A 27111-nucleotide genomic window follows, 5' to 3' on the forward strand; every position below is an offset into this window, starting at 1 on the left:
TATTTGCTATGGAGCTATCCATTACAGCCGTTAATTGTTGCATGGTAATAAGCATTGGCGCACTAGATGTACTAGGGGCCTCCTGCGTGGGCAAAACTGGTGTAGACACAGTAGGAGATGATGTAGTATCATGTTTACTCCCCTCATCTGAGGAATCATCTTGGGCAATTTCATTATCTGTGGCAGTACTGTCCTTACTTTGTTTGGACGCTATGGCACAATTATCACATAAATTTAAATGGGGAGACACATTGGCTTTCATACATATAGAACATAGCTTATCCGAAGGTACAGACATGTTAAACAGGCTTAAACTTGTCAACAAAGCACAAAAAACGTTTTAAAACAAAAACGTTACTGTCTCTTTAAATTTTAAACAGAAAACACTTTATTACTGAATATGTGAAAAAGTATGAAGGAATTGTTCAAAAATTACCAAAATTTCACCACAGTGTCTTAAAGCATTAAAAGTATTGCACACCAAATTTCAGAGCTTTAACCCTTAAAATAACCGGAGCCGTTTTTAAATTTAACCCCTATACGGTCCCAAATATAGTCTTTGCTGAGACCCAACCAAGCCCAGAGGGGAATACGATACCAATAGACGCCTTCTAGAAGCTTTTCCAGTAATTTTTAGATCCTCACACATGCATCTGCATGCCCTGCTCTCAAAAAACAACTGCGCAGTAATGGCGCGAAAATGAGGCTCAATCTATAACTAGAAAGGCCCCCTGACTGGAAAAGGTGTCTAACACAGTGCCTGCCGTTATATAAACGTTCCCCAAGATTATAAATGCAAATTGTCAGCCAAAATCTGAATAATATGCCCAAATAAAGCAATCGAATAAAAATGTCTACCAGTTTTTTAGCCCATATTAAGCCCTTTATTCTGTTTGTTTGACTAAGAAAATGGCTTACCGGTCCCCATGAGGGGAAATGACAGCCTTCCAGCATTACACAGTCTTGTTAGAAATATGGCTAGTCATACCTTAAGCAGAAAAGTCTGCTAACTGTTTCCCCCAACTGAAGTTACTTCATCTCAACAGTAAAGGAAAAACACATGTGCAAAGTCAGTGTGTGTAGTTAGGCAAATGGATATAAATATGTCCAACGTATTCTGTATAGTCAGATAAAAGAGGTATAACACATTGCTCAGTATACACAGCAGAGAAGGGTAGGAATAAATGGACAGCGATATCAAAACCAGTCCTGACTCACCACTCCAAGGAAGGCTATTACGGCAATTCTCCGCACGGTAAGTGGGTATACAGCCACCATACACTTCACACAGTCAGAGGACGTATTGCTCACCTCTATGGTGTAGACATCAGCTCCGTGGCAATACACCTTTCCACGAGGTCTGAGCGTTCTCTCCTCCTCGGCGTCTCCGGCCAGCATGTACCTTCTCAGCACTTCCGGGTGACGTCAGACGCTGTCCCTTCCAATTCGCTTGCGTAGTACTCCAAATGCTGTGTATACAACCTCTATTGACCGGACAAAAATCCAAAGCTGGGAATAATCTTGTTCCTTCACAGGATAGGAGGGCTCCTCTCCCTCCCAAAGTAGTAGAAAAAACGATCCAAAGAACAAAGGGGTATATATTAAAAAGTCAATTCTTTATTGTAAGATTAAAAAGTATGGGCATCAAAATAGGGGTAAAGGAAGAAAAGAGCAGGTCTTACGCGTTTCGGCAAGGTTCAGCCGTACTCATAGACCATACATGCTCACAGGTGATACAAACTTATATACCTTACAAAGATTACCCATTGGTTAAAACATCACACACCTCCTAAACACCCTTTTAGAAGGGATAATATCACAAACATTATATACATATATGTAGAAAATTGGTGATCTAACACCAATACTCAATGGCTTTGTATATGTTAATGAATAATTGAAATAAAATAAAATAAAGAAAAATACATAATTCAATGTAAATATGTGCAAGTATATATACAACAAATGAAAAACAAAACAAAGCAAAATAAATTATAATTAATCTATATGTATACCACTGAACCTATTATCTCTATAAAAATATATTTGGTAATTATATTGAATGAATTGTATATTTAGCTATGTATATTCATTACTATGTATATTAAGTTATAATTATCATGTATATGTTTAGTATTTATTCAGATAATCTATTATTATTGACTGAATTATCAATTTTAATATATACAATTATATATTCAATATATATCCAATATATATATTTGCCATCCATTAGTGTGATCATCTGATTAGATCTATACCTACAGGCTTCTTCTATTTTATTATTTCTTGGTCTGTACATATTTTGCTTTATTTTGCTTTGTTTTGTTTTTCATTTGTTGTATATATACTTGCACATATTTACATTGAATTAGGTATTTTTCTTTATTTTATTTTATTTCAATTATTCATTAACATATACAAAGCCATTGAGTATTGGTGTTAGATCACCAATTTTCTACATATATGTATATAATGTTTGTGATATTATCCCTTCTAAAAGGGTGTTTAGGAGGTGTGTGATGTTTTAACCAATGGGTAATCTTTGTAAGGTATATAAGTTTGTATCACCTGTGAGCATGTATGGTCTATGAGTACGGCTGAACCTTGCCGAAACGCGTAAGACCTGCTCTTTTCTTCCTTTACCCCTATTTTGATGCCCATACTTTTTAATCTTACAATAAAGAATTGACTTTTTAATATATACCCCTTTGTTCTTTGGATCGTTTTTTCTTCATCTCAACAGTCCTATGTGGAAACAGCAATCGATTTTAGTTACTGTCTGCTAAAATCATCTTCCTCCTTTTCTGTTTCAGAGTAAATAGTACATACCAGCACTATTTTAAAATAACAAACACTTGATAGAAGAATAAAAACTACATTTAAACACCAAAAAAACTCTTAACCATCTCCGTGGAGATGTTGCCTGTGCAACGGCAAAGAGAATGACTGGGGTGGGCGGAGCCTAGGAGGGACTATATGGCCAGCTTTGCTGGGACTCTTTGCCATTTCCTGTTGGGGAAGAGAATATCCCACAAGTAAGGATGACGCCGTGGACCGGACACACCAATGTTGGAGAAATATGAAACTGACTGTCTGAAATAAGGAATGTTGAACATCCTGAGTCAAGGCAAATAAATGTTTGAATACATATATTTAGAACTTTTATAAAAAAGTGCCCAACCATAGTTTAGAGTGTCACAGAAAATAAGACTTACTTACCCCAGGACACTCATCTACATGTTGTAGAAAGCCAAACCAGTACTGAAACGAAAATCAGCAGAGGTAATGGTATATAAATAAGAGTATATCGTCGATCTGAAAAGGGAGGTAAGAGATGAATCTCTACGACCGATAACAGAGAACCTATGAAATAGACCCCGTAGAAGGAGATCATTGAATTCAAATAGGCAATACTCTCCTCACATCCCTCTGACATTCACTGCACGCTGAGAGGAAAACCGGGCTCCAACCTGCTGCGGAGCGCATATCAACGTAGAATCTAGCACAAACTTACTTCACCACCTCCATAGGAGGCAAAGTTTGTAAAACTGATTTGTGGGTGTGGTGAGGGGTGTATTTATAGGCATTTTGAGGTTTGGGAAACTTTGCCCCTCCTGGTAGGAATGTATATCCCATACGTCACTAGCTCATGGACTCTTGCTAATTACATGAAAGAAATAAGCTTACAGTTATAGGAATAAAACTCACCATATATGCCTATAACTCTAAGCTTATTTTAAACAATACTGCTCTATGTTGTATTTTTTCTTTTTTCACAGGGATTGGATCTTCTTTTACATATTTTTTTTTTTCACTGGATTTGATTTTTTTATTTTTTTCATTTTTTATGAAGTTTGTTTGTATATATTTTTGATAACCAGCGTTCACTGTTTATTGACTTTCTGAATATATCACATTTTTGCTTCGTTTTTTTTATTGGATTTTTCACTGTTGGACCACATTTTATTATTATCATACAATTGGATTCACCTACATGCTTTTGGATTGATATTTGGATTACAAGGATTTTCTGACTAATTTATATATTTTTATACATCATTTTCATTTTTATTGGATTTTCAATAACCTGTGATTACCTGCTGTTATTATATGTGATATTAAACTTGTTCCCATTATTGTGTAATTGTAGGATCCTCTTATTGTACATTACCAGCATTTATAGTCCACACTCTTAACTTAGACCTGGCCTTTTATTATGCGCTCCTAACACATCCCATTTTTCCCTCCTACAAACTACCCCTGCACTGGGAGTAAAAAACAAGCAAAGTTTAAAAAATATGTCACACTGTTGTCAGTCTGCCGTGGCACACCTGAGGATCTCTCACGGCACACTGGTTGAAAAACACTGGGCTAACAAATACAGACATTTCATAGAAGATGTGAAAAACATCCTGTGACTACTATATATAGGACTGGGATTTGAAATTAACATTATTAATAGTTGGTACAAAAGTATTTACACACCTTGGAAGCCATAACTATCTAAAAAAATTCCCTTGATCATAACATCTTATATTTGTATATGTATTTTAGATAAACATAGACAGATTGGTAAATACACACGCACACACACACACACAGAAACCCCAAAACAAAAGGTAAATACTAAATTCATATTACCAGGATTCCTGGAACTTTTTCATCAAAGCAGGCCGGTCCTGATTCCGTCTTCTTCTAAACCAGTGTTCTACCTGGAGTGGTGTACGACTAATCTTTTTAGCCAGGCCGTATACATCTGTCTGTGGGGAAAAAATATAGCAACAAAGTTTTATAATCAGGATCATTTATACACAGTTTACATGTGCAAAACTCAAAAAGGAAGAACTTCTGCTAGATCTCAAAGTAATGACCAATGGATATAATAGGGTTTCAAGGTAAAAAACGAACACACACAGGCCTAGGTTAGAAGTGGAGCGATTTTGGCAGTGCTTGGTATTACAAGTCCATTGTAAAACGGAACAACAAGATAATGTTTAGCGCGGCAGAAATCTGTTTAGCACTCCCTATACTTTCAATGGACTACACAATGCAGTAAACATCGCTCAAATTACAAATTGTAAGTTATGTGCTTGCATTGGGCAGATTTATATTTGTGAAGGACGCATGAATCAAGCCACATTCAAGGTTATCCTGGAAGAAAAAACTAGTTTCCTTTTTTTTCAGCAGGACAATGCTCCATGCCACACAGCCAGGTCAACAAAGGTGTGGATGGAGGACCACCAGATCAAGACCCTGTTATGACCAACCCAATCTCCTGACCTGAACCCAAATGAAAACCTCTAGAATGTGATCAAGAGGAAGATGGTCATAAGCGATCAAACAAAGCTGAGCTGCTTGAATTTTTGCACCAGGAGTGGCATAAAGTCACCCAGCAGCAATGTGAAAGACTGGTGAAGAGCATGCCAAGAAATCTGTGATTGGAAATCAGGGTTATTCCACTAAATGTTGATTTCTGAACTCTTGCAAAGATAAAACATTAGTATTGTGTTTTAAAAATTAAAGGGACATAATACTCATATGCCAAATCACTTGAAACTGATGCAGTATAACTGTAAAAAGCTGACAGGAAAATATCACCTGAGCATCTTTATGTAAAAAAGGAAGATATTTTTCCTCACAATTTCCTCAGCTCAGCAGAGGAAGTTCTGTGTAAAAAGTTATACTTCACCTGCTCCCAGCTGCAGGTAAAAATAAAATGAAGAAATTAACAGCAGCCAATCAGCATCAGCAGTGCTGAGGTCATGACTTCTTACTGTGATCTCATGAGATTTGACTTAACTCTCATGAGATTTCATAGTAAGCTTCCTTTACCTGATTGGTGAAATAATATGAGAGTTCACGAGGCTCATCCTTTCAGCCTTCCCAGGACAGACACACTAAAATGCTGCTTAGAAATCCTTTACAATGGGAGGTGGCTACTGAGGAACTTTTGAGGTAAAATATCTTTCTTTTTTACATAGAGATATTCAGGTGATATTTTCTAGTCAGCTTTTTACAGCTATGCTGCATCACTTTCAAATGTTTAAACATTCGGGTATTATGGCCCTTTAATATGAACTAGTTTATTTGCATTTCAAAGAAAAATTGTGAAAAAGTTGCATAGAAAGTGATGCCTAAGTAGCACTCTATGCCCAGACTTGTGTGAGGCTGGAAATGTATTAAAACATAACTTATTAAAAGTCAAAAATAAAAAATGGGTATTGACATTAAAATTATTGTGAGTAAACTGCTGTTTATCGAGATTGAAAGGGTTATCCCTTGCCATTATATGGATGGCCTTATTTAATGCTCAGTGAATTCAATAGATTAACAATAACAACTGATATTCATATGACTCAAATACTGTTGTTATTCACAAGCTATTGTGATATTAAATCAACCGAAAGCACATAGGTCTCTTGTGATCAGAATGAATATTCACTTGGTATTAGTGACAAAAATAAACAGTTGCATCTACTGGATATGAGGACCTTTGTGCGTTAATGTTGACTTATGGCTGTGGCATTATGAATGATAAATAATCCACATGGTTGTAAAGTTTGAACAATATAGGGTTAATTTGAACATGTTATATTGTTATAGGCTGGTTGTAGTTTGGCAGACAATAGTGTACATTTAATCGTGTCCCAATATACCGGACTACTGTGTGTTGACAGTTAGCAGTATGAATATAAGCATTGAAGGCTAAATATGGGGTGTGAGAGGGTTTATAGTGATTGATATAAGTGGCTGTAATGAAGTGCTTCTAAAGGAATATGGTGGTATTACTTCCTAAGACAATATAAATTCAGTTTTCTTAATATTAGTAGTTACTATTTAATCCACATTTGTTTAAATACAAATAAGTTTCAATGTAATTTGTTTGTGAGCACACTTTCATTTAACAGTCCTCTTTTCTGTATAGCCCTTATATGCAACTACTAATATGTTGTTTAATAATACTGCTGTGTAGTGCACATCAGAAACCGGTATCTATTCAATGACCACAACGTTGTGCGTACAGTGGCTATCAAGTATCAATGTTGGCTAATTTGCCCCATATCCAGTGATAGCAACTATGTATATTGTTTTAATGATAGTGCTGTGCAGTGCGTATCAAAACCAGGTATTTATTTCATTTCCACAACATTATGTATAAGTTATATTGGGCACATTAATAATATTGGTCCTGTTATTTGTGAAGCGTATACACTTTGTTTATAATTTATATTCACAGTGTTATACTGGGTTACGGCAGTGGCACTAATTTGTACTGCTACTAAATATAACGCTTGTGTGTTCGAATATTCCTCTCATTCACATAATTATATGCTAGCATTACTGTTGTTCGTTTGAACCTATCTGGTGAATAATGTCCTATGTGCAATGCACATATATTATGTAGTATTCGCGTGATAGCTCACGAACAGAGTTAATTCCCCAGAGAGTAATTTTAACAGGCGTTATATTCGATATATATATAGTCTGATCTGTGCAGAGTGCACATTGGTATTCTAGAACAGTGTTTTTCAACCAGTGTGCCGTGGCACACTAGTGTGCCATGAGAGATCCTCAGGTGTGCCACGGCAGACTGACAACAGTGTGACATATTTTTTAAACTTTGCTTGTTTTTTACTCCCAGTGCAGGGGTAGTTTGTAGGAGGCATGGCATAACAGCACAATACATACAGTATGTGTGTTTGTGTGTATGTGTATATATATATATTTGCTGTATTAGGCTACAATGTGTGATTTTTTTTTTAATTTTGGGATGGTGGTGTGCCACAGGATTTTTTAACGTAAAAAAGTGTGCCATGGCAAAAAAAAAGGTTAAAAATCACTGTTCTAGAATACTCAGTTGTTAACCTCAGTTATATTTATGACTGTTAAAGGGACATAAAACCTAAAAAAATTATTTTGTGATTCAGATACAGAATACAATTTTAAACAACTTTCTAATTTACTTCTATTATCCAATTTGTTTCATTCTCTTGGTATGCTTTGTTGACCGAGCAGCAATTCACTACTGGTTTCTAACTGAACACATAAGTGAGCCAATGACAATCGGTATATATATGCAGCAACCAATCAACAGCTAGAACCTAGGTTCTCTGTTGCTCCTGAACTTGCCTAGATAAACCTTTCAGCAAAGGATAACAAGAGAAGGAAGCAAATTAAATAGAAGTAAATTGGAAAGTTGTTTAAAATTGTATTCTCTATCTGAATCATGAAAGAAAAATTTTGGGTTTCATGTCCCTTTAACGTTTGATAACTTTAAACAGTGATTACTCTTAAAAGTTTAAAAAGAGAAAATTTAGGACCACATTGTCCACACAACCCTCCGCAGTGATTTACCTACTCCCAGCCTTTCCTTTTTCTCTTCCTATACCTTCGGCCGAATGACTGAGGGTGGAGGGGAAGGGGAGGGGCTATATATACAGCTCTGCTGTGGTGCTCTTTACCACTTCCTGTTAGCAGGAGGTTAATATCCCACAAGTAAGGATGAAATCCGTGGACTTGTCATATCTTTGTAAAAGAAATGTATAATGGAAGTAAATTAGAAGGTTGTTTAAAATCACATGCTCTATCTGAATCATGATTTTTTGGGGGGTTTCAGATCCCTTTAACTTTAGCAGTGTTATTAAATTCCACTTGTTTTCTAGGTCAGAATGCACTAATAGGAACTAGCTGCTGATTGGTAGCTGTAAATACATGCCTCTTGTCATTGGCTCACACAATGTGTTCAGCTAACTCCCAAGTAGTGCTTTGCTGCTCCTTCAACAAAGGACACCTGACAAATCAAGCAAATTTGATAACAAAATTAAATTGTAAAATGTTGTTTAAAATTGTATGCTCTATCTTAACCATGTAAGAAAAAGTCTGCATTTTATGTCTATTAATCACTAGATACAATTCACGTTTTTCTCTCACACACTTTGAAAGTATACATCACTTATTTAGAACTACAGAGAAAAGGAATGTACCAAACCAATAGCAGCTAATTGGATAGTCAAATTGAAGCTGTTAAAAGTATAATGATTTCTAAATAAAAATATCCCAAACAATGAATCAACCTATTCAATTGGATGTGCAGAGGTTTAATAATCCAGTAAAAACTGATGGTGGCTGTCAAATCATTCCAAAAACTCCAGGACTGGAAGTGCCACATACAAGGCACTTTCTCCTGAGAAAATTAGCATTGTTTAAAGGGACAGTCTACACCAGAATTGTTATTGTTTAAAAGATAGATAATCCCTTTATTACCCATTCCCCAGTTTTGCATAACCAACACAGTTATATTAATACGTTTTACCTCTGTGATTATCCTGTATCTAAGCCTCTGCAAACTGCCCCTTTATTTCAGTTCTTTTGACAGACTTGCCATTTAGCCAATCAGTGCCTGCTCCCAGATAACACTGTGCTCGTGCACGTGAAGTTATCTATATGAAACACGTGAACTAACACCCTCTAGTGGTGAAAAACTGTTAAAATGTATTCTGAAAAGAGGTGGCCTTCAAGGTCTAAGAAATTAGCATATGAACCTCCTAGGTTAAGCTTTCAACTAAGAATACCAAGAGAACAAAGCAAAATTGGTGATAAAAGTAAATTGGAAAATTGTTTAAAATTGCATGCTCTATCTGAATCATGAAAGTTTATTTTGGCCTAGACTGTCCCTTTAACTACAAATCAGTGATCTATTCTACTTGCTGACAGATATTTGGGTTAGCTTGGCAATAATAAATGTGCAATTCTGCTAGCAATGAATATATGACAGGTATGACTTCACTGTGTTCTGTGTAAATCATAGTCCCCTAATATCCAAACCTGTTGGTCCCTAGCCTAATTCTTTCCAACACACACTGCCTGCTCTCCTGGCTGGTGTTCCCTGTTTATGTCCCATATTGAATAGCTGTGTAAATCACCTGATGTGTGCGCATGCACTTCTTTCATTTGTATTGTTTACACTTATATGTATTTAAAGGGACATTCTAGTCAAAAATGTAAATGCACATAGACGAGTTGCATCTTTGGATAGAAACATATTTGTAATATACATGTATCAGCAAAAATGCTTCCAGTAAAAGTCATCAATTTATTGCCAACATTTTTCTCGGCACCTACATGTGAAGCATAGCTAGATTTTCTCAGTGCACCAGCATTTTAAATACTGCAGCTGCTCAGAGCACCATTAGGTGTTCTCATGTCAGCAATTAACAAATTGAGTCATTACCTATTATACTTAAAGGAACATTAAACCCAAATTTTGTATTTCATGATTCAGACAGAGCGTGCCTATTTAAACAACTTTCCATTATACTTATATTATCAATTTTTCTTTGTTTTCTCTGTGTCCTTCATTGAAAAGCAGGAAGGTAAGCTCAGGAGTGTGCACTATATGGCAGCAGTTTTGGAACAATGTTATACATTAACAAGAGCACTAGAGGGCAGCGCTATTTCCTGTTATGTAGTGCTCCAGACATGTGCACGCTGCCTATCTAGATATCTCTTCAACAAAGAATAACATGAAAACAACGCACATTTTATAACAGAACTAAATTGGATTTATTTTTTTTAAATGGTATGCTCTGTCTGAATCAAAGACAAATTTTGGGTTTCATATCTCTCTAAAAAAAACTTTTGAAACGGCTATCGCTTTTGTTAGTAATATACATATATAAGCAAACATGCTTCTAACATGCTTCTCTTCAAAACAAAAACCCATCCATGTGGATTCCAATTTTAGCTGTAATGTCCCTTTAATTTACAAGATTTATTCCATACTTGTAAAGGGTTGGGATGTAATTGACTTCAATACACAAACACCACACCTTTGCAGAGAGGCTTATATGATACTAATTACGTCTTCAGAAGCAATACACACCCATGCCAGCTCTCTGAATACTGATGCACAGGCCCTCACAGGATACCTGCATATGCTGCAGAAAATAGTAATAATTTTTACTAGAAGCAATATTTCTAATGAAAGTATATTGGAAAAATGCTTCTATTTAAAATTGAAATGCACCCCAGCACATTTCAATTCTGACCTTTCTATTCCTTTAAAGAGATGAAGAATTAAGACTTTTGTTACACTGTATAAATCCAACACTAATGAGCAAAAATTAAATGGTCTCTAGATATGCGTAACTGCTTTGGGGTGTCAAAAGTACAGCAATTAACAGTATCTAAATATTCCAGTATGCTTGTATTGTCCCCTATCCTATCATGTAGTTTAGCTTCTTGCACAGGTTTATGGTAGGATTAACAGAGTAGGGAATTAATTAACCTAACCTACTTGTGCAAATAGCAGATTCTCATTAGATTGTTAGTGATGTACTTACATAATGAACATACAGCAGCAATCACTATGATATGACAGTGGTCTAAGATATTACATGAACCTGACACTCATATCTTGTTGCAGTATGAGATTGGTGTGGCAATTCTACCGACTACAAACATTTCAGCTAAAATTAGAATTACAGTATATCAGAAACATGGAATGAAAGGTGATTGTTCTAGTATAACTATGTGTATATTTGCACAACTAATCCAATTCACAGTATTCCTTTAAAATTACAAGCCTAAGCAAATATTAGCCTAGGAACATGGCATGCTGCATATTGTATTCTGGTATTGTAGCTTTAAATAAATGGTGCCTCCTACATTACACCAGAGGCAGCTCGTACCACTGTGTCTGTTCACAATAGAGCCAAATATAGCAGGACTGTGACTCAACAAAGCACTATTTCACAACAAGATTAAATCAGAGATAACCTCACTTTTGTCTGCTAAGATATTCAATCCTGTGACCCTGTCATCATATACTCAGCTAAATATATTCCCCACTTGCATAGCATTAATATTAATAAAAAGCTTTAAGTTATTTAATATAGATTATAATCTATGTGTGTACACCACTTTCTAGCATCAGAGTTGTGTAAAACATATAACATCGGGAAATGAGATACTTATCTGATGAAATACTTCTATAAAAACAGCACTTTACAAAAATACTAAATTCTCCAAAAGAAAATATTTTATGTAAGCAGCTCTCTAATCACTCAATTCTCCCCTTTAAAAATATTTACTTCTTAGTTCTGTATGTAATCTAAAAAGATACTATACAAGTAAAACATTATGGCCTTGATCACCAATGTATATTCTGAGCAGATACAAAGTGAAGACACATGCTGTTGATGGAGGAACAGAACATATTCTGAGAGAATTATTGTTGACTGTAAACTGTAACAGCTCTCTTTAAACTGCCTTTAAAAATGCCTGACTATTGTTTAGACAAATTCCTCATGAGAGGTGAATTAATTTTGTCATTTCTTGGCACCTTTTCAAACCAGAATGTGAAGAATTCTCATACAAACTGAAATAAAGTGTTCTACTATACATAAAACCCACACTTTTCCTTTCATGATTCAAATAGAGTATGCAATTTTAAACAATTTTCCAAATTACTTCTATTATCAACGTTGCTTCATTCTCTTGGTAGCCTTTATTGAAGGAGCCAGCTGAACACATTAGTAAGCCAATAACTCAAGGTATATATGAGCAGCAACCAATCAGCAGCTACCTCCCAGCTCCTGATCCTACCTAGGTATGTTTTTGTTTTTTTAAGAAAAGATACCAAGAGAACTAAGCAAATTATATATAAGAAGCAAATTGGAAAGTTGTTTACAATTGTATGCTTTGAATAATGAAAGAAACATTTGGGGTTGCATGTCCCTTTAAAGAAGAGAGACTAGGGGAGGTATAACTTTTTTGGAGTGTGTGGTCAAATTGCAGATAATCTTCAAAAAAGAAAAACAATAAATAAGAAACAATGCAATTTTAAGTCACTTTCTAATTTACTCCTATTATCATTTTTTTATCATTCTTTTGGTATCTTTATTTGAAAAAGTAGTCATTTAAGTTTAGGAGCCGGCCCATTTTTAGTTCAGCACACAGTAGGAAATGACAGAGACAGTCTGAGCTTCAAGGTGAAAGTTAAAAGTCATTTAATCAAAGTTGCAGTAAAAACTTTTTACATCACCATCAATTAACAACAGCAATCACATGATGCGTTTCCTGCCTATGCGGCACTTCATCCGGGAGCACCCACCACTCAGCAAGCGCTACTCAAGTTCTGAACCAAAAATGTGCTGGCTCCTAAGCTTACATTTTTGCTTTTTAAAATAAAGATAGCAAGAGAACGAAGGAAATTGGTGATAGGAGTAAATTAGAAAGTTGCTTAAAATTGCATGCTCTATCTGAACCACGAAAGAAAAAATTAGGTGTCATATCCCTTTAATTGCGGATACATACTATAGCATGGATTAATATGAATATATTTTTGTTTTCATTATTTAGAGTAACAACAACAATTTGCTATAAGTGTCCTCTTTGGAACGTATTCTATTGGTTTGACACCCCTGCACTATAGTCTAGACTAGGCACTAGAAAATAGGCCTTTGGGAACCGTAATCTGCCCTGTCCATGGAAAGTAGTGAAAGAAAGGTCTGGCATATGAAATCTACTTTGCTTGTTATTTCCTCGTTGGCTGCCTTGACACGGCAAGGCTAAGCTCTCTCCTTGCCCTAAGGGTAATAGGGGAAACCAGAAGTTGACTCTTTGCCCAATGTGCTTAGAGGGATATGGCTGCACCTCACCGACGAGGCCCACAGAAGACTCAAACTATCGCCTGGGGTTGTCATGTTCCTTGTTCGGAGGAGAATTGCCTGATATTTCGGGGCTGGACTAACCTTACTAGGCGGGATCAGACTGATATATTTCTGGAAAGCTCTCATCCTGGAAAAGCACAATCGGGCTAAAAAGGCTGCTCCTAGGTGGTAAGTTGCCATAGAACAAGCTACTGTGCGGTTGTTCATTCCTGGTAGAGTGTGTCTCTTTCTGTATGCAAAAGATCTCCAGTTTCCCTTATAATTGCTCATGAAGGGATGGGGGATTGACTCGGACATCACAACATGTTAAGGGGTTAACAAGAGGTTAAATCCCACAACACTGTTGCTGACAATCAAAGGATTAAGTCACTCATATGAGTAGCACAAATCGTTAAATCCCTCCTGCATATGTGTTTTTGGTAATAAAGGTGTTACATTTCTCATACGCATATCCTACATGCCGCCAAGAAGTTAAATCTAGAAAATAAATTAAATCTAAAGTCTTTCAAAAAATAGGAGTAACTCTTGAACATTTTCCCCAGATCCCTTTAACATAACACATGAGCAGGCCAAATGCTGTAGCTCAGATTAGTTAATCAGTGAGATATCAATATGACTGACACACAGTTAGAGATTTCCTTAAAAGGACATAAGCTCAACTGTAATTCTCCATAAAACGTTCAATTATGCACAGTAAAAAAGTATTGAAATGTACCTCTCTTTTGTAATTAAACTCTAAAAACTGAGAGGCTTAAGTGGATTATGTAGGATTTGCCACTCAAACCCTAAACATCCTACACAGTGACTGCTTGACAAATGTAAACGTTCATTTGTATCAATCCTTACAAAGCTATACCCCTGAAAAGAAGAATAATGCAACATTTTCTCACAAAATGACAGTTTTACATGTATTTAAAACATTTACTTGGCGTACCAAGGTCAAAATGACTTCAAGGACCCTTTAAGTACCGATCTGTTTTGACAGTGTTTTAAGGCTAGGACCTGGAATACACTATGCTAGGGATACATTTATTTATTCCATGCAAACATTGTTTTAGATTAAAATGTATCCTTGGTATTTACAATGCCTGATAAATACCATAATTTGCATGTTAGTATAATTTGCAACATGAGCACTTTGCATGGGCAAATTATTTAGCGAACATGATTACGTGTACTAAATATAGCCATGTATTTGGTTAACAGATTTCTTTGGTCAAGATTTTTTCTTTTCCTTTTTTTGTTTAATAGGAAAATCTAGCAAACTTCATCCAGGCTACTTAACCTGCATAAATGGATGTTAATAAGTTGGTTTGTGGGGAAATTGTATTGAGTTAACTTTGATCCTTTATATTCCCCACACAAAATAACAAGGGCACTATTAAGGCAAAACTTCTCACTTATCTTAGTCTTAGTAGATACTTATTAGGTCAGTATCCTTATTTATTTATATTGTGAGAAGTGGTGCTAGCATTAATTACTTGAACTCCACAAACCATTGGGATCCAGAATCCCTGAAAGAGAAATGCTTGGATAGCACTCTGTGCCCAGACTATATAAGTAGAGGCATTGCTAATTAAAATATAACTTTTATTTACTTTATTAAAAAATGGGTGAACACAAAAACATTTAAAATTTCCTCTATCGTGAGTAGCTATATAATGTGTGAGATTTATTATTCTCAATTTGGCCTGATACCAATTTATTTATTATTTGGTCTCACTGTATCATTAATACCATTCAAGAGATGATTTTATATTGAGGTTGTGGTGTGATTATGTTACACTAGTAGTAACTTGTTAGTAATCACATTCTAATCTTGGTGAAGTCACCTCCCAAATAATGAAGTTATCAGGTGGATTCTGTTATCATGTTTTAATTCAAACTAACATACTGTGGCACATTAGCACTCCATATTGCTAGAAGGGTGGAATGGGACAGTTTAATTCTTATAGGCTATAATAATTATCTAATTTGAGATGGACTACAATTCGTCTTATTTTATGGTGTACACTGTGTGTAAATAAAATGGTGCCCATCTCTGTTTCACTATTATTTGTCTCAGTGTGTCTCTATGCACATGAATGACCTGTAATCTAGCTTGAATGTTTTACCCACAGTAGGCACCTCATTCCAATATTTGTGATAGCTGTGTTATTTTATCTTAAATTACAATGTAGGTGTCTTGTTATAGAACCTTATTTAAACATATGTTGTATCTGTATTATTTGCTTTACTTTTTATATTTGATCCCAATGTAGGTATCTTGTTATAGAACCTTATTCCAATGGTTACTATAACTTATCAAATTTGTAACTTGTATAAAGTAGTGTGTTCTATTAGTGCACACTGTATTTGAATATTCAATTAGGGCTAAAAAATGTATACATACACAGGAAATTATTCCAAATAGAATTTGTAGCTAGCCTCAATGTTTCAGCACAACATTGTACAGTATCTAAGCATTGAATTTGCCCAGTGCAGTTATTTTATAAAACCTTGTTCCAATGGTTGCTATAACTTATGGGATTTGTAACTTATGTTGAATGGTTGGTTCTATTGGTGTACACTGTGTTAATTGAAATTTTCAATTTAGGCTACAGAACATATATACAGGAGATTTATTCAAGTAGAAAATGTAACTGGCATCAATATTCTTGCACACATATCTGAGCATTAGATTTACCCAGTGCGGTTGTTAACCAATATTTTTCTTTGTCCTCCAGCTACTAATCATTACTATACAGTGTAACCACTATTTATCTTTATCAGGTACTGCCATCAGTTGTTCGTCTCATATACGCTTGTAACATGAATTGCTACATATGTTGCACACCCAAATCATACACACATCATTCAATATCCTTGTAGCTTTTAAATAAAGGTTATATCTGTCCCGGTATCTCTTCCTGTAATGAGAAGTGTTTATCTGTTCTGGTGTGTAATCCGGTGATTAGTTATTGTTGGATGCTTTAAGCTATATTGGCTCCGTTGTGTAATTAAACTAATCTGTTTTCTGATTACATACTTTGACAAAGCCTAAACAGGCGAAACGCGTCAGGGGGGTTGTGTGGGACAATGGGGTCCTGCAATTGTTGTATGTTTTAATAGAAGTCTATCGTAGTTCTAAATACCTTCAATAATACCGCAATAATAGTTGACGGCTTAGCCGCAAAGGAGGTTGTGAGTGTTAGATTGCACTATAGTGGAGAGCAATCAGTGAGCATTGGGACACAGTACCAGTCCATACTATTTCGATATAACTAACGTTAACCTTAATGATAGCACACAGCACTATCCATAAACATTTGAGTTAATAATTGTATCTATCTTAATATTACATATACCAACTTATCCCGATATGTAAACAGCTGTAGTATGTAATCAGAAAACAGATTAGTTTAATTACACAACGGAGCCAATATAGCTTAAAGCATCCAACAATAACTAATCACCGGATTACACACCAGAACAGATAAACACTTCTCATTACAGGAAGAGATACCGGGACAGATATAACCTTTATTTAAAAGCTACAAGGATATTGAATGATGTGTGTATGATTTGGGTGTGCAACATATGTAGCAATTCATGTTACAAGCGTATATGAGACGAACAACTGATGGCAGTACCTGATAAAGATAAATAGTGGTTACACTGTATAGTAATGATTAGTAGCTGGAGGACAAAGAAAAATATTGGTTAACAACCGCACTGGGTAAATCTAATGCTCAGATATGTGTGCAAGAATATTGATGCCAGTTACATTTTCTACTTGAATAAATCTCCTGTATATATGTTCTGTAGCCTAAATTGAACATTTCAATTAACACAGTGTACACCAATAGAACCAACCATTCAACATAAGTTACAAATCCCATAAGTTATAGCAACCATTGGAACAAGGTTTTAAAAAATAACTGCACTGGGCAAATTCAATGCTTAGATACTGTACAATGTTGTGCTGAAACATTGAGGCTAGCTACAAATTCTATTTGGAATAATTTCCTGTGTATGTATACATTTTTTAGCCCTAATTGAATATTCAAATACAGTGTGCACTAATAGAACACACTACTTTATGCAAGTTACAAATTTGATAAGTTATAGTAACCATTGGAATAAGGTTCTATAACAAGATACCTACATTGGGATCAAATATAAAAAGTAAAGCAAATAATACAGATACAACATATGTTTAAATAAGGTTCTATAACAAGACACCTACATTGTAATTTAAGATAAAATAACACAGCTATCACAAATATTGGAATGAGGTGCCTACTGTGGGTAAAACATTCAAGCTAGATTACAGGCCATTCATGTGCATAGAGACACACTGAGACAAATAATAGTGAAACAGAGGTGGGCACCATTTTATTTACACACAGTGTACACCATAAAATAAGACGAATTGTAGTCCATCTCAAATTAGATAATTATTATAGCCTATAAGAATTAAACTGTCCCATTCCACCCTTCTAGCAATATGGAGTGCTAATGTGCCACAGTATGTTAGTTTGAATTAAAACATGATAACAGAATCCACCTGATAACTTCATTATTTGGGAGGTGACTTCACCAAGATTAGAATGTGATTACTAACAAGTTACTACTAGTGTAACATAATCACACCACAACCTCGATATAAAATCATCTCTTGAATGGTATTAATGATACAGTGAGACCAAATAATAAATTAATTGGTATCAGGCCAAATTGAGAATAATAAATCTCACACATTATATAGCTACTCACGATAGAGGAAATTTTAAATGTTTTTGTGTTCACCCATTTTTTAATAAAGTAAATAAAAGTTATATTTTAATTAGCAATGCCTCTACTTATATAGTCTGGGCACAGAGTGCTATCCAAGCATTTCTCTTTCAGGGATTCTGGATCCCAATGGTTTGTGGAGTAACTTTGATCCTTAGCCACAAGAATTAAAGAATTAAAAAAGGGACAGTAAAGTCAAAATTTAACTCAATTCAATAGGATACAGGGTGACATTTTAAACAACTTTTGATTTACTTCTATTATCAATTTTGCTTAGTTCTCTTGATATCTTTTGATAAAGAGTAATCCTAGGTGAGCTCAGGAGTGTGCACGTGTCTTTAGGCATCTGGAAGCTGTGTTTGCAACATTGTTTATAGCAATGTTGTTATACATAGTTGCAAACACAACTGCCATATAATGCTACAAAATACTCATGGCAGCATTTTGCAACTAGGTATAACATTGTTTAAAGCATTTTTGCAGACACTTGCCCTATGGCTAAGGGCATGTGCACACTTCTGTGCTTACCTAGGATTACTCTAACAAAAGATACCAAGAGAACTAAGCAAAAATGATAAATGATAGAAGTAAATTGGAAAAGTTGTTTAAAATTGCATGTTCTTTCTGATCATGAATGTTTCATTTTGACTTTACTGTACCTTTAACTACTGAAATTATGCCAGTCAAAATGTTAAATTTAAAATGTTGATGTGATAATGTCAGCCCCAGATAAAATGCTGTTTCTTAAACAATATGGACCAGATTACAAGTGGCGTCCTATTTCGCCCATTTGCTTGTGCAAGAAGTGGCACGCATATTACAAGTTGAAATGAAAATGTTTGATCGCAAGCAAAAGCCAACGCACGCTAACTTTAGGATTTCAGATATCGCACCCATGTTAACTTCTCTTACCCAAAGACTACAATAGAGAGCGCAAACTGGGGAACCCCCTCCCCCCCCGCAAAAAAAAACATATCAGTTGTGTGTTGTGTGTGTGTGTGTGTGTGTGTGTGTGTGTGTGTGTGTTGTAACCCTTTGCAGTTAAGTAGATAAAAACACGTAAAAACGTATTTATGCAATATTCATATTTAATAAAGTGTTAGTTTATATTCACTGTAAATATTTCTCATTCCAAAGTACTTCATGTAGCAGATATGTGTTCGTTCTCTCTCTCTCTCTGTATATATATATATATATATATATATATATATATATATATATATATATCCACATAACCCATATATATTGTACTAAATACCCATCTATATATAGAAATATTTATTTAGGAATATATAGAACGTAGCCTTGTCGGGTTAGCGCAACTCATAATACAAATGCAACCTGCCAAGCCCAAAAAAATGAACTTCAAGCACAGTTAACGCTCGACAGGGAGCATTAATAAGTGCTCCACTTCGAATCTGGCCTAAAGTGAGTAAAACCACTACAAAAATACAGGTCAATTGCTTTACTGAAAGAAGAATTAACATTGCATGAAGCAAACCTTTACAAGACAACAACTTTGTGGAAGTAACTAACCAAATGCTAGAAAACATAAACCAGGGGAAAAGTTTGCATAGAGTCAGACCCAGTAAAATGAAAACATAATTTATGCTTACCTGATAAATTTATTTCTCTTGTAGTGTAGTCAGTCCACGGGTCATCCATTACTTATGGGATTATATCTCTTCCCCAACAGGAAGTTGCAAGAGGATCACCCAAGCAGATCTGCTATATAGCTCCTCCCCTCACATGTCATATCCAGTCATTCGACCGAAACAAGACGAGAAAGGAGAAACCATAGGGTGCAGTGGTGACTGAAGTTTAATTAGAATTTAGAACTGCCTTAAAAGACAGGGCGGGCCGTGGACTGACTACACTACAAGAGAAATAAATTTATCAGGTAAGCATAAATTATGTTTTCTCTTGTTAAGTGTAGTCAGTCCACGGGTCATCCATTACTTATGGGATACCAATACCAAAGCTAAAGTACACGGATGAAGGGAGGGACAAGGCAGGAACTTTAAACGGAGGGAACCACTGCCTGAAGTACCTTTCTCCCAAAAATAGCCTCCGAAGAAGCAAAAGTGTCAAATTTGTAAAATTTGGAAAAAGTATGAAGTGAAGACCAAGTTGCAGCCTTGCAAATCTGTTCAACAGAGGCCTCATTTTTAAAGGCCCAGGTGGAAGCCACAGCTCTAGTAGAATGAGCTGTAATTCTTTCAGGAGGCTGCTGTCCAGCAGTCTCATAGGCTAAACGTATTATGCTACGAAGCCAAAAGGAGAGAGAGGTAGCCGAAGCCTTTTGACCTCTCCTCTGTCCAGAGTAAACGACAAACAGGGAAGAAGTTTGACGAAAATCTTTAGTTGCCTGCAAATAGAACTTCAGGGCACGGACTACGTCCAGATTATGTAAAAGTCGTTCCTTCTTTGAAGAAGGGTTAGGACACAAAGATGGAACAACAATCTCTTGATTGATATTCCTGTTAGAAACTACCTTAGGTAAGAACTCAGGTTTAGTACGCAGAACTACCTTGTCTGAATGAAAAATCAGATAAGGAGAATCACAATGTAAGGCAGATAACTCAGAGACTCTTCGAGCCGAGGAAATAGCCATCAAAAACAGAACTTTCCAAGATAACAGCTTGATATCAATGGAATGAAGGGGTTCAAATGGAACGCCTTGCAGAACGTTAAGAACTAAGTTTAAGCTCCACGGCGGAGCAACAGTTTTAAACACAGGCTTAATCCTAGCCAAAGCCTGACAAAAAGCCTGAACGTCTGGAACTTCTGCCAGACGCTTGTGTAGAAGAATAGACAGAGCAGAAATCTGTCCCTTTAACGAACTAGCGGATAAGCCCTTTTCTAAACCCTCTTGTAGAAAAGACAATATCCTAGGAATTCTAACCTTACTCCATGAGTAACTCTTGGATTCGCACCAATATAAGTATTTACGCCATATCTTATGGTAAATTCTTCTGGTAACAGGTTTCCTAGCCTGTATTAAGGTATCAATAACCGACTCCGAGAAGCCACGCTTTGATAGAATCAAGCGTTCAATCTCCATGCAGTCAGCCTCAGAGAAATTAGATTTGGATGGTTGAAAGGACCCTGAATTAGAAGGTCCTGCCTCAGAGGCAGAGACCATGGTTGACAGGACGACATGTCCACTAGGTCTGCATACCAGGCCCTGCGTGGCCACGCAGGCGCTATCAGAATCACAGATGCTCTCTCCTGTTTGATCTTGGCAATCAGTCGAGGAAGCATCGGAAATGGTGGAAACACATAAGCCATGTTGAAGACCCAAGGGGCTGTCAGAGCATCTATCAGCACCGCTCCCGGGTCCCTGGACCTGGATCCGTAACAAGGAAGCTTCACGTTCTGGCGAGATGCCATGAGATCCAGATCCGGTTTGCCCCAACGACGAATCAGTTGAGCAAATACCTCTGGGTGAAGTTCCCACTCTCCCGGATGAAAAGTCTGGCGACTTAGGAAATCCGCCTCCCAGTTCTCTACGCCTGGGATGTGAATCGCTGACAGGTGGCAAGAGTGAGACTCTGCCCAGCGAATTATCTTCGAGACTTCCAACATCGCTAGGGAACTCCTGGTTCCCCCCTGATGATTGATGTAAGCCACAGTCGTGATATTGTCCGACTGAAATCTGATGAACCTCAGCTTTGCTAACTGAGGCCAAGCTAGAAGAGCATTGAATATTGCTCTTAATTCTAGAATGTTTATTGGGAGGAGTTTCTCCTCCTGAGTCCACGATCCCTGAGCCTTCAGGGAATTCCAGACTGCTCCCCAGCCTAGAAGGCTGGCATCCGTTGTTACAATCGTCCAATCTGGCCTGCGAAAGGTCATTCCTTTGGACAGATGAACCGGTGACAACCACCATAGAAGCGAATTTCTGGTCTCCTGGTCCGGATTTAGCAAAGGGGACAGATCTGAGTAATCCCCGTTCCATTGACTGAGCATGCATAGTTGCAGCGGTCTGAGATGCAGGCGCGCAAATGGCACTATGTCCATTGCCGCGACCATTAAGCCGATTACCTCCATGCACTGAGCTACTGATGGGCTTGGAATGGAATGAAGGACACGGCAAGCATTGAGAATCTTTGATAACCTGGACTCCGTCAGGTAAATCTTCATCTCTACAGAATCTATAAGAGTCCCTAGAAAAGGAAGCCTTGTGAGTGGTAACAGAGAACTCTTTTCCATGTTCACTTTCCACCCATGCGACCTCAGAAATGCTAGAACTATCTCTGTATGAGACTTTGCATTCTGAAAACTTGACGCTTGTATCAGAATGTCGTCTAGGTACGGAGCCACCGCTATGCCTCGTGGTCTTAGTACCGCCAGAAGTGAGCCAAGAACCTTCGTAAAAATTCTCGGGGCCGTGGCTAACCCGAAGGGAAGAGCCACAAATTGGTAAAGCCCGTCTAGAAAGGCAAACCTCAGGTACCGATAATGATCTTTGTGAATCGGTATATGAAGGTAAGCATCCTTTAAGTCCACCGTGGTCATATATTGACCCTCTTGGATCATAGGTAGGATGGTTCGAATGGTTTCCATCTTGAACGATGGTACCCTTAGGAATTTGTTTAGGATCTTTAAGTTCAAGATTGGTCTGTAGGTTCCCTCTTTTTTGGGAACCACAAATAGATTTGAGTAAAATCCTTGTCCCTGTTCCAATCGCGGAACTGAGTGGATCACCCCCATGAGTAAGAGGTCTTGTACACATTGTAGAAATGCCTCTCTCTTTGCTAGGTTCGTCCATAACCTCGAAAGATGGAACCTCCCTTGTGGAGGAGAGGATTTGAAATCCAGAAGGTATCCCTGAGATATAATCTTTAACGTCCAGGGATCCTGCACATCTCTTGCCCAAGCCTGGGCAAAGAGAGAAAGTCTGCCCCCCACTAAATCCGTCTCTGGATAGGGGGCCCTGACTTCATGCTGTCTTAGGGGCGGGAGTAGGCTTTTTGGCCTGCTTGCCCTTGTTCCATGACTGGTTGCCTTTCCAACCTTGTCTGTAACGAGCAGTAGTTCCTTCCTGTTTTGGAGCGGAGGAAGTCGATGCTGCTCCTGCCTTGAAGTTACGAAAGGCACGAAAATTAGACTGTTTGGCCTTTGGTTTGGCCCTGTCCTGAGGAAGGGCGTGGCCCTTACCTCCCGTAATGTCAGCAATAATTTCCTTCAAGCCGGGCCCGAATAAGGTCTGCCCTTTGAAAGGGATGTTAAGTAGCTTAGACTTGGAAGTTACATACGCTGATCAGGATTTAAGCCAGAGCGATCTGCGCGCCTGTATGGCGAATCCGGAATTTTTAGCCGTAAGTTTGGTTAGATGTACTACGGCATCTGAAACAAACGCATTAGCTTGCTTAAGGGTTCTAACTTTGCTCAAGGCCTCATCCAACGGCTCTGTGCGAATCGCCTCTTCCAGATACTCAAACCAGAATGCCGCTGCAGCCGTGACAGGCGCAATGCATGCAAGAGGCTGCAATATAAAACCCTGTTGAACAAACATTTTCTTAAGATAACCCTCTAATTTTTTATCCATTGGATCTGAGAAAGCACAGCTATCCTCCACCGGGATAGTGGTACGCTTGGCTAACGTAGAAACTGCTCCCTCCACCTTAGGGACCGTCTGCCATAAGTCTCGTGTGGTGGCGTCTATAGGGAACATTTTTCTAAATATCGGGGGAGGGGAAGAAGGCACACCGGGTCTATCCCACTCCTTACTGATAATTTCTGTAAGTCTTTTTGGTATAGGAAAAACGTCAGTACACACCGGTACCGCATAGTATCTATCCAACCTACACAATTTCTCTGGAATTGCCACCGTGTCGCAATCATTCAGAGCCGCTAATACCTCCCCTAGTAACACACGGAGGTTCTCAAGCTTAAATTTAAAATTTTAAATTTCTGAATCCGGTCTCCCCGAATCAGAACCGTCACCGACAGAATGAAGCTCACCGTCCTCATGTTCTGCAAGTTGTGACGGAGTATCAGACATGGCTCTCGTGTCATCAGCGCGCTCTGTCCTTAACCCAGAGCTATCGCGTTTGCCCCTTAATTCGGGCATATTATATAATACTTCTTTCATAACATTAGCCATATCATGTAAAGTGATTTGTAAGGGCCTAGATGTACTAGGTGTCTCAATCCTACGCATCTCCCGAGCGGGAGACGCAGGTACTGACACGTGAGGAGAGTTAGGCGGCATAACTTCCCCCTCGTTGTCTGGTGATAGCTTCTTTATCGGTACAGATTGACTTTTATTCAAAGCAATATCAATACAATTGGTACACAACGTTCTATTGGGCTCCACATTGGCTTTTGAGTATGATGAACAAACAGTTTCCTCTGAATCAGACATGTTAAAACAGACTTAGCAATGAAAACTAACAAGCTTGGAAATCACTTTCAATAAGTTTTACAAGCAATATAAAAAACGCTGCAGCGCTTCAAAAATACAGATATAATTAAACAATTCTTAACAAGAAGTGTACTATTAGCAGAGGATTGCACCCATTAGCAAAAGGATGATTAACCCCTCGATACCCAAAACGGATAAAACAGATATCAATTAAGATTTAACGCTTTTAATCACAGTCAGCACACTGTCACAGATCTGCTGTGACTGATTACCTCCCTCACAAATGAAATTTGCAGACCCCTGAGCTCTCTAGAGACGTCCTGGATCAAGGAGGAAGAAGCAGAAAGACTGTGCAATAATTTTAACTGCGCAATAAGGCGCTAAAACAAGGGCCCTCCCACTCCAATCACAACAGTGGAAGCCCTGATAGAACGGTTTCCATGCAGAAAAATATGTTAGCCATGTGGAAAAAAATCATGCCCAAAGCGATTTATCACCAAAGTACCTCACAAAAAAAAACGAATAACATGCCAATAAACGTTTTATTAAAAAACAACATTTTTCAATGTCATGCAAAGCTATCACTAAGCCTGCTACCAGTCGCTACCACTGCAGAGAAGGCTTAAGTATTATTTCAGTGTTAACAGTATTTTCTCAGTCAAATTCTAGTCCCTAGAATATAACTCGACTGCGCATACATTTATCAGCCTGATACCAGTTGCTACTACTGCATTTAAGGCTGTACTTACATCATACGGTAACAGCAGTATTTTCTTAGTCAATTCCATTCCCAGAAAATAAAGTACCGCACATACCTCATTTGCGGAGGACCCCGCATGCTATTCCCAGTCTGAAGTTACCCCACTCCTCAGAATGTCGAGAACAGCCAGTGGATCTTAGTTACGCCTGCTAAGATCATAGATAAAAAACGCAGGCAGTTTCTTCTTCCAAATACTGCCTGAGATAGAAAAACAGCACACTCCGGTGCCATTTAAAATAACAAACTTTTGATTGAAGAATAGTTAAGTAAAAACTCCAGCTCCTCTCGCGACCTCCTTTGTTGAGGGTTGCAAGAGAATGACTGGGTATGACATGTGAGGGGAGGAGCTATATAGCAGCTCTGCTTGGGTGATCCTCTTGCAACTTCCTGTTAGGAAGGAGAATATATCCCATAAGTAATGGATGACCCGTGGACTGAACACACTTAACAAGAGAAATGCTCTTTAGGTAGCCAGGTTGGCTCATAGAATGAGCCTCTTCTCTTTGTAGAATACATTAATGGCAGAGCCACACATCACATCCCAGGTTCAGTGCTCTCTTCTTTCTCACTTCCCTCACCTACAACTTCCTGCAAGCACTGTTAGAAGCAGTGTGACAGGCAAGGCTGACCCAGATGTAAAGTAATTATAAATCCTAGCATTTGTGAAACACTACGATTTACAATTGGAACAAATAAAGGGGACTTCCATTCATGAAGTATAAAATACTTCATGCTGAAAGCTCCTTTATTTGTTGGAAGCGTTCACCGCTCTGACCTGCTCAGACAGCCTGCGGAAGAACGCTATTTTGCTGTGAGGTAACGATTCCAGCTCTTGGCAAATAGCCATGCGTTCCAACTGGCGCCAAGCTGAATAGCCCGCACAGCTATTGGCTAAGAGGTGGAATCGTCACCTCACAGCAAAAACATAATTTATGTAAGAACTTACCTGATAAATTCATTTCTTTCATATTAGCAAGAGTCCATGAGCTAGTGACGTATGGGATATACATTCCTACCAGGAGGGGCAAAGTTTCCCAAACCTCAAAATGCCTATAAATACACCCCTCACCACACCCACAAATCAGTTTTACAAACTTTGCCTCCCGTGGAGGTGGTGAAGTAAGTTTGTGCTAGATTCTACGTTTCTATGCGCTCCGCAGCAGGTTGGAGCCCGGTTTTCCTCTCAGCGTGCAGTGAATGTCAGAGGGATGTGAAGAGAGTATTGCCTATTTGAATTCAATGATCTCCTTCTACGGGGTCTATTTCATAGGTTCTCTGTTACCACACCCACAAATCAGTTTAACGTATACCCAAGAAGTGGGGTGATAAGAAAAAAGTGCGAAAGCATAAAAAATAAGGAATTGGAATAATTGTGCTTTATACAAAAAAATCATAACCACCACAAAAAAGGGTGGGCCTCATGGACTCTTGCTAATATGAAAGAAATTAATTTATCAGGTAAGTTCTTACATAAATTATGTTTTCTTTCATGTAATTAGCAAGAGTCCATGAGCTAGTGACGTATG

At 37.6% G+C, this 27111-nt stretch overlaps 1 protein-coding gene across 1 annotated transcript in view; it reads right to left on the reverse strand.

The window, feature by feature from the left end:
• CERS3 (ceramide synthase 3) overlaps nt 1-27111 on the reverse strand; it is a 324747-nt gene that overhangs the window by 191767 nt on the left and 105869 nt on the right. The window contains exon 3 of the mRNA XM_053717603.1: nt 4645-4763. Within this exon, the coding sequence (XP_053573578.1) occupies nt 4645-4763 (119 nt within the window). The remainder of the gene's footprint in view (nt 1-4644; nt 4764-27111) is intronic.

This window comes from Bombina bombina, chromosome 6 (genome assembly GCF_027579735.1).
Source record: "Bombina bombina isolate aBomBom1 chromosome 6, aBomBom1.pri, whole genome shotgun sequence".
Classification (NCBI taxonomy): domain Eukaryota; kingdom Metazoa; phylum Chordata; class Amphibia; order Anura; family Bombinatoridae; genus Bombina; species Bombina bombina.